General features: G+C 34.2%; 1 protein-coding gene across 3 annotated transcripts; it reads left to right on the forward strand.

Moving 5' to 3' along the window:
* The first annotated feature begins 312 nt into the window (after window positions 1-312).
* LOC140035402 (uncharacterized) lies at window positions 313-6,998 on the forward strand. 3 transcript variants are annotated; one of them, XR_011839581.1, is made up of 4 exons: window positions 313-2,546; window positions 5,726-5,901; window positions 5,986-6,295; window positions 6,383-6,998. XR_011839581.1 is itself a non-coding variant. In XM_072076216.1 (3 exons), the coding sequence occupies exons 1-3, from the start codon at window positions 779-781 to the stop codon at window positions 6,208-6,210; spliced, it is 2,169 nt and encodes a 722-aa protein (XP_071932317.1). In that variant the 5' UTR covers window positions 313-778; the 3' UTR covers window positions 6,211-6,998. The 3 variants fall into 3 exon arrangements, 2 of the variants coding, with proteins under 2 accessions (XP_071932317.1, XP_071932318.1); XM_072076216.1 differs by having other exon boundaries at window positions 5,986-6,998; XM_072076217.1 differs by lacking the exons at window positions 5,726-5,901; window positions 5,986-6,295; window positions 6,383-6,998 and adding an exon at window positions 3,440-3,681.
* The last annotated feature ends 8,782 nt before the right edge of the window (window positions 6,999-15,780 follow it).

Consider the following 15,780-nt stretch of genomic DNA (forward strand, 5'->3'; position numbering starts at 1 on the left):
AATTACAAAGTGAAAATATATAAAATAATTAAATATTGTGGATGCTTATCACTTTTATCTCATTCTCTAGATGGTAACAAGTCTTTCATATTCTTCGAGTTGATAAAAGTTGTTACGATTTTTAAAGCGATACAGATGACACGACTTTCAATAAAACTATTACGACTTTTCAATAAAGCTGTAGGACTATCAATAAACTTCTCACGTTTTATAAGAAGATTGTATCGTCATCTTGAAGAAGTTCGTTGTTGTACTTTCTCCTATAAATAGAGGTTACCCTCTTGTATCAAAGTGATAAAACTGAAGTTTCATTTGAATGAATGAAAAAATAGTTCTTTTTTTACTTTTATCTTCTTCTCAACTCTTTAATTTTCCTATATTTTTTAACATATTATCCACCACACAAGTAACTCAAAACCTATGTCACATTAGAATTAGTTTTATAACAAAAAGGATAAATATGGCACCACCACATAAATAAATCAAAACCTGTACCACATTAGCATTAGTTTTAAAACAAAAAGGATAAACATGGCACAAAACAAAACGGTTATCTTTCAAGGTTTCCTTACACAATAATGCAAAGAATAATGGTGCCTAATCTAATAAGGAAAAGTAGTTTTTTATTTTTTTAAATTTTTTTATTTCCCCGCCCTTCGGAAACTGGCTTTTATGTATAGGGTTCGTCAAGTTATCTTTTTGTTTTTTTTTCCATCTTCTTCCAAATAGTAAAGTTCCGTTTTTTAGTAACGTAATCTGCAGTAAAATTCTTAGTTGCATGCGAAAATTTCATGCGAGTAAAGGGATGGGAGTGCTGGAAAAGATGTCTGAGAATCTTGAATCTACAGAGGCCAAGAGAGATAGCCTCAGGAAATCAATTATGATGGTTATGCTTGATTGCAGGGATTTTGAGAAGCATCTGGAGACATCCCAAAAGTGTTTGATAGAATGCCTGAGTGAACTTGAGTCCAGGGAGAAGCACTTGGACTCTGTTCGGGACTCGTTGAGCCAGAATTTTGAAGAGTTGGGGTTGAAAGTTAAGGAAGTTGAGGATAAAGAGAAGGATTTGATTTTGTTGCAACAGAAAGGGATGGAGGAGTTGGAGTTGAAAGAGAAGGAGTGGGCTTTGAAAAAGGAGGAGTTTGATGAGGAGTTCAGGAAGAAAGAAGTGAAATTGAGTGAGAAAGAGAAGGCCGCAGAAGGGCTTTTTGGGAAGTTGGAGAATGAGAAGAATGAGATAGTCGCGCTGGAGATATTGATGGAGGAGAGGCTTAGGGAGTTGTGGTTGAAAGAGGAGGGTCTTGAGCAGTGGAGCAAAGAAATTGAGAAGAGAGAGAGTGAGCTTGGTGAGAGGCAGAAAAATGTTATGGAATGCGAAAAAAGAGTTGGTTCCGAGGAGTTGGCTGCGATGAGGGTGGAGCGCAAAAGGGAAATTGAGATGAAGGAGAAAGAGGTGAGATTAATGAGAGAGGATCTTGAGTTTAAGGAGAAAGCGATTGAGTTTGAACGAGCGGTAAACGAAAAGCGACAAAAAGAACTAGATATACGGGAGAAGCAATTGGAAGAGAGAGAGAAACAATATGAGATTACACAAAAGTGTTTGCAGGAGGTTCATTTGAAAGAGAAGGAATGCCTATTGGAAAAGGAGCTGCTCCAAAAGAGAAGTAAAGAATTGGAAGTGAAAAGGAAAGAACTTGAGGATAGGATTAAGGGCATAAAAGAACTTGAAATGAGGGAGAAGCAATTGGAAAAGAAAGAAGAAGAAGTTGAAGTCAGGGAGAGGCAATTTAAAAGGAAAAGGGAAGAAGTTGAGGTGATGGAGAAGCAACTGGGAAAGAAAAAGAAAGAGGAATACCAGCTGGAAAAAGAGTTACTCGAAAAAGGAAATAGAGAATTGGAACTGAAAAAGAAGGAATTTGAGGATAGGATTAAGGACTATGATTTGAGGGAAAAAGAGCTTGAATTGAAAGAGGAAAAACTTGCTGATAAACTTCATGCTTGTCTGAAGACAAATCCAGTTGAAACGGTAGTTGATGAGAGAGCTATCAGCAACTCCACTTCTCCTCAATTGACATTTGCTGTGGAGTTGGATCAGCTGGATATCCGTATTTTTCTAAATGAGCGTGAAATGAACCTTGAGTCACCAGATGAAGTTTTTAAGGATCTTCAATCATCCGGAGACCCTGTATACTTTGCACTAACTGCAGTGGAGGCACTTTACCCTCCCTATTTGAGGAAGGTGGATATGGTGTTTGAGGGAAGGGTTGCCAGTTGTTGTATCCTTTTGTTAGAGCAGCTACTTAGACTTTCCCCACAGATTCAACCTTCTGCAAAAAGTGGAGCACTGAAACTTGCTAGTGAATGGAAGGCAATTATTGAAACTGGAAATGTGTTGGAGGTCTTGGGCTTCTTGTATCTTTTGGCGTCCTTTGACTTGGCTTCTGCATTTGACGTAAAGGAGGTGATGAACTTTGTAGAGATTGTTGCTCAGAATCAGAAGACACCTGAATTGTGTCGTCTTCTTGGTTTGACAGATAAAATCCCTGGTGATTTTCAGTGTTTTTTTCAATCAGTCCTGCCAAATTTTGACACATGACATTCACACTTACTTTCTTTGGTTATTTGCTTTGTCTTACAAACGATTTTACAAAATGAGCTGAAATGTATGCTTGATTTTATTTTTTATGTTAAGACTTGCTTTTTTGTTGTCTTGCTTCTGATTGCTCTTTAAGTTAATCATACTTGTCATTTAGGATTGCTTCGGAGAATTGCAAAGAAATATCATATTGGATTGACAAATCCAATTTAGTACTTTTAGTAGTTTTTTTTCGTGTTTGGACATTATAAATTGCCCTGCTCTCTTTTCCTCCAATTAACTAATTTTAAGATTTTTTTTGTTGTTTTGGGAATTGTACCTTCATTCAATTAATACCATTTGCACTTATTCAGTTGTATAGTTATGTAAAATTTATTTGTCCTTATACGAAATTATCTGTTGATAAAACCTGAAATTGTAGACCGCATTTGCAAGTGCTCTGTTTTTTACTACATGTAATTTTCCTTTTGTTAATATCAATATCTTATTTCAAGATTCTATTTCTTTTGGAATGGATGAGATAACTAGATGAGGGGCCTCTTTAGGATTTTGACATGCTATGGGGAGGTTGAGACTAATTTATTCTAATAGTTACTTGGCCATATTGGAATCTTACAAAGAGTACTGAAGTATTATGAAGGCACTACTGTTGAAGTTGTCTTAGTCTTGGTAGTCCTGCCATATCTAAAGGCCCTGTTCTTAAGCATGCCTGTGGAGGAGGAGTGATGATTAGATCTATGTTTACTGTACTTGCGCCACGTGCAGTCGCAATGAATTTCTGTTCCTGTAATTATGGCCATTTGAGCACATCCCATTAATGCTGCTGTTGCATGTTGATTTCAGTGCCAGTACGGCTGCCACTTTGATTGCCACTGCAATTACTTTCACTTGTGTAGTATCATTAACGTGCTAGTGCTGGCACTATGACGACAGTAGTTGTAAGTGTCTATTTTCAATTGGAATGTTAGTTTTTAGTGCTGATGTTATGATATTCATGGAATGAATTATCGCAATGAAGGGAATGGTGTGTGTGTTTGTAATATTTTCCAATTATATTTCAATAAAATATGGGATTATTAGAAGTTTTACAATGAACTATCTTTTTATTTTTATTTTATTCTTATTTCATTTTATTTATTTATTTATTTTGCTCTTGTGGAGTATTGAAAACCAATGAAACAGTTGGAATGATCAAGGGCTGGTTGAATCAGTTTTGTGAAGTGTATATGTCCCAGTAACTGCAAAGATGTTCTTAGGGTGAAAGAGAATACTAGGTTTCTTTTTGGTAGATTTTCCTTCTAGTTGTGTGCTAGTTCTTTCAGTCTCTCAAAAACAACTGATAGCTTTTTATTGTCCTCTTTGAAGTAAAATACTGGGGGACTGATCAGACACTTAGCGCATGCTTTTGGTTGCTGAAAATTAGTTGATTTTAGCTTCTAAAAGTTTATTGGCATTTAGAGCTTTCCTCTTGGTGTTTAGTTTTTTTTTTTTTTTTTCTACAAGCCTAGTTCAAGTGAAAATAATTGGACTGTGGGGAGCAGCCCTAGGTGCTTTTGTACACAAGTTTGGTTCCTTTCACTTATTATTATTATTATTATTTTGAGAAGTCATTTCCATGGACAGCTTAACAAAAGCTGAGGCAAACGAGAACTGGCCCTGAGAATGGGGTAATAGAATTTTCATTTCTTTTACAACTCAATGGTTGTACATCCTTGTTCAACTAATAGGCTGAGAATCTAGTCCTCTTTTGCCCCTTTGTGTTGATGCACTGAATGATTTACCGTAACAGTGGTATCCGAATATTGAGCTTCATCTCATATTGAAGTTTTCTCATCTCAAATATCTGTGAAGTTTGAGTCACTTTCCACTTCTTTTGGTTCTGCTGTCACATATTCCTTTTTGCAATTTTTCTCATTGACCATTTTCATCTCTCCCTTCGCTGACAGAGAGAATATGTATTGGGTTAATGCAACATTTCGAGGGAAAAATTCTATCGGTAGGAGGGAAGGGCCAGGGGGAAGGTCTGCTTAAGTGTGTTGGTGGTTGTCTTATTTCTCCAGGCTGGAGCTCAAATAATTTGGGAGGAGGTTAGAACTACTGCTTCCCAACATTCCTTGGCATTTTGGGGAGACTAGAACGTAGTGATAATATAGGATTTGTTTTGTGTTTTAAAAGTTAATATTATGAAATATATATGAGGTGAAAAAGGTAAAAATAAGCAATTGATTTGTAAACTCACATTATGTGGTTTTCCATTTCCACTCCTTCCATCTTCTCTGCTGCCACCCCTCTCAGCTCTTAAGAAAAGATATATAAATATATGTACCCTTAACATAGGTTGAAATGTTTCCACCCAAATTTTTTTTGTCTTGGGCAAACTCATGTAAGCTACTAGTTTAGACACACAGAACAATTTAATACAGGAAATTTGATCAAGAAATTAAAAATTTTAGAGGAAACAGGCATAATAACAAGTACTAAGTAGCTCTCTTGAGGATAGTGTGTTGAAATGACTTTCCTCCAGGGTGCAAGTCTGTTATGTGCTGAATCTAGGTTTACGCAGAGCTTGGATGGAGGAGATATTCGGCACATATGCCTATTAGAGTTGCTGCCATAGGAGGAATGAATGCTGAGGGTGTTCTTACTACTATTATCACCTTTGAAACTATAAGTGGATTGTCCAGTTACTGGAAAAGGTAGTTGGGAGTGGAAAACTAGATCTGGATCAAACAATGTATTCTGCATAAATGAGTTGAACAACATTTGAAGTTGATTACTGCAATTATTTGGGAGCATAGGAATGGTTATTAGTTATATGTACAATGCTGATAATTTCTTCTTATGCCTACAAATGCACTTTCAGTATGCTGGTCATTTGCTTTTAGGAATTTGGTTTGTAGAATGTCGAAGCTTTTGTGATTTCTGGTGCTGAATTATCTATGACCTCTAGCTGAATTATAGCTTGCTTATTGGGGATTTTTTGATGCACTTTCTTAGAACTATTTCTTAGTGTTTGCTTGGATACTTTGATTCAGGCAGGTTGTTTATGTTTCTCAATACTGTTCATTTTGACCGCTCACAGCTTCCTACTTTTTCTTCCTGAAAAAACTAATTCTCTGTACAACGCAGGCTTTATCATTGGTCTCACTAAAAAGAAGCGGTATCTTCTTGCATTTGAATATGTTTATGAGTTCAATCTGGTTGATAAAATTCCACCCATAGCTCTAGTGAAGAAGCATGTCTCACATTCAAAGCAGGTAGCTAAAACATTGTGTAATGACGGACAAAATACTCCTGAGGCACAAGTACGTGGTCCTTACTTGTGAACTGCCTTGTCTAATTTGATTTTAACTCCAGTACTGTGATCGGGTTTTCAAACTTGCTTACAGATTAAGGCTTTGGTGAATGAAATCTCCGCTCTTAAATCTGCTATCAAGTCCATCATAGATCGTGGTCTTGAACGTGAATACTCACCTAATCAACTCAGACAAAGAGTTATACAGCTGGAAAGCCGTAGGGCAAACTTGAAGACTTCATTGTCCGCACCAATTTCAGAGGAATTGCCAAACTGGACCCAAGCAAAGAACTGTCTTCTGCTCAAAAGGCTGAGGTGAAAGAAAAGGACAATGAGAAACCACCTCTTTCAGATGATGCCATCATCAATGAGGCTCGATTGCCTTCACAAAATAAGTCGCGAAGGTTGGCTCTTCCGGAAACAACCCATAATTTTCAACTTGCTAATGGTCAAAACTTCCACTCAGTCTAACCATCTTCTAAGCACTGCAGTGGGCTTGTATACTGGAAGTTATGGACGTCAGATAAGGCCATTGTAGCCTGGGAGGCTCAACTCATGTCAACTACTTGGATGGTTACTTAAAGGTTGCTGCAAGTAGGAATATTTTGCATCCTGGCTTTCTTCAAGTCACTTTGGGATGGTCTATAATGGCTTTTTACCATTGTGGAGTGCTGGAGAGAGCAGCCTTTTACTGAGTTGCAGTTTTCTAACAAATTCCGGTGTACGGAAAACCACTCCTATTCAGAAGATGGAATTTTCAGTAGTATAGGTCTACTAATGGCATCTACCTTCTAACCATTTTTTGAAGTTATGTTGGTACCAATGCCTAACAACTGCAACACCACCCTCCTGGATTTTAGATGGTAGCTAGCTTACTCCAGCATATTTGGAGATTGACCAGTTGTTAGGCTTTCCTGTGTAGTTTAATCATCATTTTGTGTAGGTCTTTCGGTATTCACTCGGATGAAATCCACAAGGGGATTCTTTTGTTCTGCTCACTGAAACATGCACCAGGCCAATGGCCTTTTGGACAGTTGAAACTTCATCGTTGGATCAAGGATTGAACACAGTTGTTTTTGAAAGAAAAGTGGTCATTTGTTTTGGGCATCCTTGGCGCAGTGTGGACGATTTTGTTTCCTTCTCTTTTCCTGGTTGTTCGTATTATCAGGTATTGTCTTTGGAATGCATGGACCTGGGCAGGCTGGCAGCTAAAAATATTGCTTGAGGACTGTTAAGAAACATCCTAATTAGTAACGAACGTCACCACTTAGCCTGGAATGTTGAGCGTTATTCAACAAGCTGTTGCATTTCTTAGTATTTTGGTTGCGGATTTGCCAAGGTGTTGCTCTCTGGTTTGAATCCGAGGACAGATTCAAGGAGTGAATTGCATCCAGTTCGTGGATCTGCATTGATCATTTGGCTTGAATCCACAAGAAGAATTTGTGGACGGATTCAAGGCTCGAATTGCATCCAAAATCGCGATCTGTTTATTGACTTGATTGCAACCAATAATAAAACTAACAATTCTAACCTAAAGATAAAAACACTAATAAAAAATAAGAAATCTACCCTAGTTTAGAAGCCTAAACGATTCTCAAGTGGCTTTATTAGATACAAAAACAATTCTCAGATAGCCTTCAAAGTATATTCTAATCATTTTGGTTCATATCTTTGATTTACTAGCCAACTTCATATTCTGTGGAACATTTTGAAAATGTGCGTCTATCTTGAGGTTCATGCTAAATTTTGTCTCGATTGTGAAAGTTCAGTTCTGTCAAAAACTTCCAGAAAGTGACTTATTTTTTGTACTTAATGCCGTGAAACTCTGGTGGAATGCCTCTCTATTAATAGCTTCTTGAGCGTGTACCACTTTTACACGATTTCTTATCTAACATGCTGAAAAGTAATCAATAGAACTGAAACCACAAGCTGTTTAATCAGCCTTGCGTTCTTGATTTGGCCAGCATTGAACGTTAGGTGGTGGCAAGGTTTGGTTTTCAAATTCTAATCAAGCCTTCCTCAACCTTGAATACCGTATAAGAGGATCAAACAAGAGTTTGCCAAATTTCTGCATTCAGACTTTTGCCAACGCTGGTCAATACTGAACCCCAAACAGACTTTAGCAGTAAATTGAGGCTTTTACATAATAATCTACGGAACTGAGTTAGATGTGCATGACACGTACCTAACGCTATCTCTTTGGCATGCACATGAAGTCGTATTTCTGAAAAGATACGTACGTAATGGCAAATGCTGCGATATAGCCATATAGGTATCTCTCAGGAGATTTTGAGGGTTAGTTTTGGCTTTCATTTCATTTCTTTTATCCAAATTGGTCAAGGGAGGAAGAAGAATATTTTGTATATAAATTAGGAAGTGGATATGGGGTGGTTATTATCTCTCTTTGCCTTAACAACATGTATAAAGCAAAATTAGGGGTTTTATTGTGCTAAATCTATGTTGCAGCAGGTTCGAGGATTGGATATTAGACATTGTAAAAAAGATTCTTTGTAGTATGAGAGACGTTACTTCGACAAACATGTATAAAACTTCACTTGCTACTTCTATCGTTTGAGACTGTCTAAAAAATAGGTTAAGAAGTAGAAATATCTAAGGTATAGGGATAAAGAAGTAGGATAATGATAGATTTTGGAAAATTAATGTCTTAAACTGGTCTGTAACTTTTAATATAACTTTCAAATTGAAGCATTCGTCACATTCTTGTTTTACTCATAAAAATTACCCATTAAAAGAGAGAGACAATACAAAAAAGAGATGCGTGAAAGAAAAATTGTGAGAAAAGGAGAGCTAATAAAAACAAGTAGATGGTGTATGAACATGAAATTATGAGTTTCAAAAGAACAGAGTAAAGAAAAGGTGATTATATACCTACGGTGTAGTTTCAGTCTAGGACTGTCAATGGGGTTGGGTCAGCCCGAACTCGGCTCGTTCGGCCCGATAAAAAGCCCGATGAGCTCGACCATTTAGTGAGCCAATCTGAGTTTGAACATAAAAATTATGCCCGAATTAAATATGAGCCGAGCTTGGGCCTTATTAGGCTCAAACCCGACATAGACCCGGCCCTTTAATTACCTATATATATAATATTTATATTTTGATATTATGTATAATTATATATCCAAATATATTATTACTAAATACTAAATATATATATATATATATATAAATTACAAAGCACAAAAATACATCTAAAGACTCTTCCATGAGCTTTCTTGAGAACCAATATTAGTAATACATAACTAAATTTCTAACTTTTCTTATTGGTTGAGTAAATTTTTGTATTGGCATAATATTGGTTGATTTCTTTTTGGTCTACAAACACAAATCATCAAGCATATTTGGATTTAAATCACAAGATTATAGAAAAAGTTTCAACTTTTAAAGATGTCTTGGCTTATGATCGCATGTTTTATTACTATTTTTCATGAATTTTGAACGAATTAAATATAAATATTGTTGAAAATTTTTTGGTTATATACCTTTTAAGAACTATCATTTTTTCATATTTAGTTTTAATATTATAGTCTTGTAAATGTTAAATTAGTTTTACAACTTAATAATTTTAGACTTTTAGTAATTATATTAAGAAAATTAAGGAGTAATAAGTGAGTTTGGATTAAACCCGATTAAAGCTCACAACCCGAATATTATGTGAGTTGAGCATGAGTTTCACATTTATAAACCCGAAACTCATAGTCCGAAACCCAAAAATATTTCAAATAAAATGAGTTGAACTTGAGCTTATCAAAACCCGGCTCATTAGGCCCGATTGATAGGCCTAAGTTTCACAAGCTTACGTTAGTTGTAAATATTTTCACCTACAACAACAATCCGTCCTATTTCTGTGCATTTGGTTTTTGAACTTTTCTTTCCTTTACTTCTCAAAGAATCTGTTCTTTTCTGCTCACTTTCGGAGTGAAATTTCAAGTTCCACTTTATTGGCTCGAAATCTTCCCACCGACAAAGTACGCATGCAACACGGAAAATCTAGAAGAGCGACGGGTGAGAGTTAATTGCATAGCAGTTTTGGACGTTATATAGGAAGATTCAAGAAATAGTTGCAAAATCCTCGAAGCAAAGAAATCCAATTTCCCTTTGATTTCCAATTAATAGAGATCCTACCAAACAATTGGTTTTAATCATTCAGACAGCAGACATAAGATGCACACCAACTTGTCCTGTTCAGGGTAGGTACCTTCAATTGAATAGGATCTCAGTTTTGGTGGGGGGGGGGGGGGGGGCACAGGAAAACACCTCCAAACCCCAAAGAAAAAAAAGGGAAAAAAAACTGACCTTTTTCCTCAAAAATGTTATGATCCATCTGCTTTTTAAATTTATTTTCGATTGATTTTTATAGTAGCTCTTCTGGTTATTAATTTATTAGTAGAAGATTAATTTCTTGATTTAACAATATGTAGCACTAATACTGCATAATTATTCTTCCATATGTACTATTGTACCACAGATGCTTATTTTGGCCCCTTCCCCCTCCCTTCAAGGTTTTGTTAACTCTCTGGCCTACTTAACCTGAATTTTTCCCCAAAAATGTTGTGATCCATCTTAGACCTAGCAATTATGCCCAAAACCCAATCCACCCACTAATTTGAGAGGTTGGGTTGGGTAAGTTGGATACTGGGTCAATTTTGGGTTGAGTAATGAAAACCCACATATATTTTGGGCAGTTTGGATATTTGTACTGGACACTCATTACCCAACTTATGCTAATTGAATCAAGTGAATAATCAATACAATCTTAAAAGGGTGAATAGTTACTCAAAAGCATCAACTGTAGATTTTTTTAAATTATTTTTTGCTATAAACATCTTTTGTGATTATAACACAATTCGCCAAGCAAGTTAAAAATTTTTTACTTGGCCTATTTTTAATTCCTTGGTTACATACTTAATAGGGTATTACCCTAGAGATGGAAAAGGCCAGATGTGTTAGAATAATTGTCAGATTCATCGTGACATTGAGTGCGAATGTGACTTTTTTTCATTTATATTATCGTCATCAAAATGTGCAGTATGAAGAATTTGAACATTATTAAATTCGAAATTAATTTTGAGACGTTAATGTCAACTTACAACTACTCGTGCCCTTGGTGCTTAATAACTACCACATAACTCATTCATGCTAAAAGATTTTTGTTTTTATAAACCGTATTCTCAATATGTAAAAACTCCATAAATCCAAAATTACCATACTTTCTTTGTGAATATATTAGCATAAAATCTTTTTTTGGGCGATTTGGGTATTTGTGTTGGGCATCCACTTAAAATTTTTTTTTTTGTACGTGAAAATATATTTGAGAGAATTTATGTATCAAAATCTATTAATTAATATATTTGATCATATTTGGGTCATGGGTTTGAGATGATCCAATGTGACCCAACCCAAAATTAACCCAATCTAAAGTTGGGCGGGTTGGGTGTAACCCATTTAAATGAAAACCCAATATTAACCCGCCCAAAATCCACCCAATTGCCAGGTATAATCCTTCTCTTCTTTTATAGTCCTTCCAGTTATTAATTTGTTAGCAGAAGATTAATTTCTTGATTTAACAATATGTAACACTAATACACTACTTATTATTATAACTTATATTCTTCCATATGTAGTATTGTACTCGAGGTGTAATATTTGTAATTTTTTCCTTTCGTATTTGAAAAAAAAAATTATCTATTTAATTCAATTTGGTTTATAGTCAAAAATCATCACTCGTCGAAATAAAAATTAAACTTTTACTTCTCATTTAACATTTTTAAGTACAATAAATCACAGGTTTTATATTTTAGAGTAACTTATAAGTGTTCTTTTATCTCCCAATTTCTTCCCTTCCCCCTCCCCCAATGCCAAATCCTGGCTCAACCATTGGAATAGGTGTTCCTTGGATGCCTTCTGGATAGGCATTTCTTTTCTTTTTTTCCTTGAAAGTTCTTCAATAAACATTTCTATATACATCTTTCTTTTAATTTTTTTTTTTTTTGGAGGTCTAAAGCCATAATGTGGCACTAATCTATCAGACCACTAATTAGTGCTTAGCTTTTGTTTGGGTGAATAGAAAATTGATGACAATGAAAAAAGGACAGTATTCACAAATGTAGTTACCATGTATCCTTGATGCACAAAATTCATTTAAAAACATTAAAGGTACTAGTGTTTGTGCGCAGGAACAATGTGGGAAAGTGATAGAAAATTAGTTATTCTTTCCTTCTTCTAAATTTGGTTGGACGAAATGTTAAACAATCTTCTTGTAACATTGGTCGGTAAGAATGTTGAAAACTAGACAACGTCAACTAATCATAAAGTCCTGAATCGTGTTTGAAAAGAATTTTTCAATGTCGAATAATCAGTTCTAATTTCCTGTCATTTAATTCACGTGAAGTCACTTGGCCATCATTTTGACTTGTCGTTTGAAACAAACACCCTTTTATAAGAAAAGGAAGGAAGAGAAACAAAATAAAAAATTCATTGCTGGTTTTCCCTTTTTCTCGTTACTTGAATAGTGCTTTTCTTCTTTAGTTCTTTTATCATTTTCTCGTCTGGATTTGGCTAGGTCAAATATATTAAGGGCTGTCTACAATAATGGGTGCCTTGAACACTCGCTAAAATATACTTCAGGTGTAAAAATTTCGAAAAGATAAGATTAATCAAAGAAAATATATAAATACAAAAAAAGATAATAATTGCTAGTACGCGCACGTTCATGGTAGGTTATATAGAATTTAGGTAAATCCCTTTAAACACCTGTTAAAAAAAAACCCACGTATTAATTGAAATAGTGTACCAAGCAAGACAACATTCAGCTGAATAATTACTGTAATACTTTTTGGATAGTGTATTATTTGGATAGTGTATTAATTGGATAGTGTATTATTTGAAATATTATTTGGAATAATTACTGTAGTACTTTTTGTGATATGATGTATGTGAGATAAAAAGGTGATTGGGAATATAAAAATGTAGGTTGGAAAATGTATTTGTGATGCAAGCGAAATATTATTTGGAATAATTTTGGTATCCAAACGCTCCTATAACTTGTCTACAAACACAGTTTAACGTGGTCCTAAATTAAAAAGGAGGGCAATTCAAATTTTCCAGCATAATTTAATTAATCAATTAAACTATTCGCCAACTATAAATAAATAGCTTGTTCCCGGTCAAGTCAAATTTATTTGCTCATTTGCAACCTCAACGGAGAACTCAGACTACTTCTATTTAAACCAACGCGTAAAGTGACTGTCAACAACTCATAAAAGCAATACTTGGAATCTGTAATGTCAACCATCACCACCAACAACAGCAGCAATTTAAAACAACAACTAAAAATATTTTAAAGCAGCTTGAATGCGGTATAATGAATTAACCCAATAGTGGATAAGATTACCTACCAAGTTACATTTTGTTCTTCTGTGGATAAGGTTGGGGGAGCCATTGGTCGGTAAGGTAATGCTAATGCCTAAATTCTGATGGTTGCTCTCTTTTTCAAAATTCTCAAGTTTACAATTAAAACTTTCAAAAACCCTTATTCATAGACAAGTTGGGTCAAAGAGTTGAAGCTCAACAACAACAACAACTTTTGTGGACCTTATTTTGACTTATGCATGAGGTGTTGCCTACTAGACATGGCCAATTTTCCCGCTTTCTTGAACCAAGAAAATGTTTTTGAGATGGTGACTTTGGGGTTGGTGGGAGGGGTTTGGTGGGCAGGTGATACAATGTCTCTATTTGTGGTCAAGTTTACTTGTCCAGCAGATGCAGTTCATGCCATTGTCTTCTGTTCTGTCCTCTTCCACTCAAATAAGACTAGTATGTATATATAAACACTCTTGGTGTAACCACCACCTTTTTTGCACCTACGTGACGCAAATACATTAACAATCTTAGCTTCCATTTAATAAATAAAGCTGAATCTGAATTCTGAAGTTTGAATTCTGAAATCTGAATTATGAATTAATTAATTTATTGAATTTTAAGCACTAAAACGAAAGGGAAAATGATGCGTTTCATCCTTCACATTTCACAAAAATATTCTTTTCGTCCCTCACTTTTAAAATGAAGTAATTTCGTCCTTGACATTTAAAAACTGAAATTATTACATCCCTGAACCCAAATTTCAATTTGAATCAAACTATCAATCAACCTGATTACAAATTTTGGAGATGTAATTGGTAGATCACTTGGTTAACTCAACTTGGTATTCATGTGAAATTTAATGAACTTAAAAAGAAAAAAGAAAAAATTATAACATAAAAAAGAAAAATTAATCTTTTCTACATTATCATTGTATACACTGACAGTTTAATGTACCGTCATATCATTTTAATTTAATTTAAACACCAAATTTTATATTTATGATACACATCTAGATTCGCAAGCGGATATACTAACGGTGCATGAAAAAATTTATCAAAAAAAAAAAACTCTACTATTCCAAGACAAACAATGGCCTTTTATGTTATAATTTTTATTTTTTTGGTTTAATAAATATCATGTGAATATGAAGAAATTGACCGAATGATCTATCAATTCTATTTTCAAATTTATTACTGGGTTATTGGATGCTTTGATTCAAATTGAAAATTAGGTTCAGGGATGTAATAACTTCAATTTTTAAATGTTAGGGATGAATTTGCTTCATTTTAAAAGTAAGGGACGAAAACAATATTTTTGCGAAATGTGAGAGATGAAACAAGTCATTTTTCCAAAAAGAAATATATGAATGTCTGAATTTTAATACTGAATCTATTTATACTGTTTGATAAACATTTATAACTAAATACTTAATAAGTTAAATTTAACAATTTTGCCCTTATATCTTTTCATCCAAAAAAGAAATAGAACCTATTATTTAATTAGCTTAAAATTTTTAGGTATGAAAATGACAATATTTATTTTTAAATCAAATTAATATAAAAGATGAAATATATTATATGATGAGTATGGAGAATATGTGAAAGTCATTAAAAAGGCAGAAAAGAGAAATAGAAAATCATTAGATAGAGAATATTAAGTTGTTTAATTAAATAAGAATTTTGAATATAATTAATAAACAATGGTAGATTTGGTAGATAAGATAAGATAAGATAGTTGAAGTAATTCTATTGATTCTTATTAAAATTAAGCATTCAGATAGGATTCTTATGCTGAAAAAAAATACACACAAGTTCAGCACTACTTAACAAATTCAGCAAATCGGTTTTCATTTATCAAACATTCAAAACATCCGAATGTCTGAAAAAGTTCAGATTCAGCACTTTTTTATGTTATCAAACAAACCCTTACTTTTTAATCATTTGAGATTCTCAGCGTCACTTTTCCAGTTGCAATTCTGTACTACTTCTATATTTATGCCAAGTATCCTACTTATTGAACTTGTTATGTGATATTTATTTAAGTTTTATCTATCTTCACGTGATAAGTGGAATTAGTACTGAATTTGATACCGAATAGTAATGGCATAGAGGATTCCAAGTGTATGTCAAGGATTGGGAAGATTTGATTTCTAACATCTCACAAGAGCACTAATCATACCAAACAAGAATTCAGAATGCCAAAACACCACGGGTAATATAATATGATGACATAATTTTATTTTTAGTCAATCGATAATATCTATTTTACTCCTAAGCTAAGTATAATTTAACCTTTCCATTCCGTTATTTTCCTATGATTGACCATTTAATAATTCTATTTTTGGAGCCTTGCGAAATCTTAAGTTGGATTATCTCACTGTTATTCTCCGGATGCCCACTAAGTTAAACATAGAGAGTGTTTTTGAAAAATTTTGCTATAGTAGAGTTTTTAGATTATATTTTGGAATATTTTCAGAAAATATTTTAGGATATTTAAGAGTAGAAGAGTT

This window comes from Coffea arabica, chromosome 2c (genome assembly GCF_036785885.1).
Source record: "Coffea arabica cultivar ET-39 chromosome 2c, Coffea Arabica ET-39 HiFi, whole genome shotgun sequence".
NCBI lineage: Eukaryota > Viridiplantae > Streptophyta > Magnoliopsida > Gentianales > Rubiaceae > Coffea > Coffea arabica.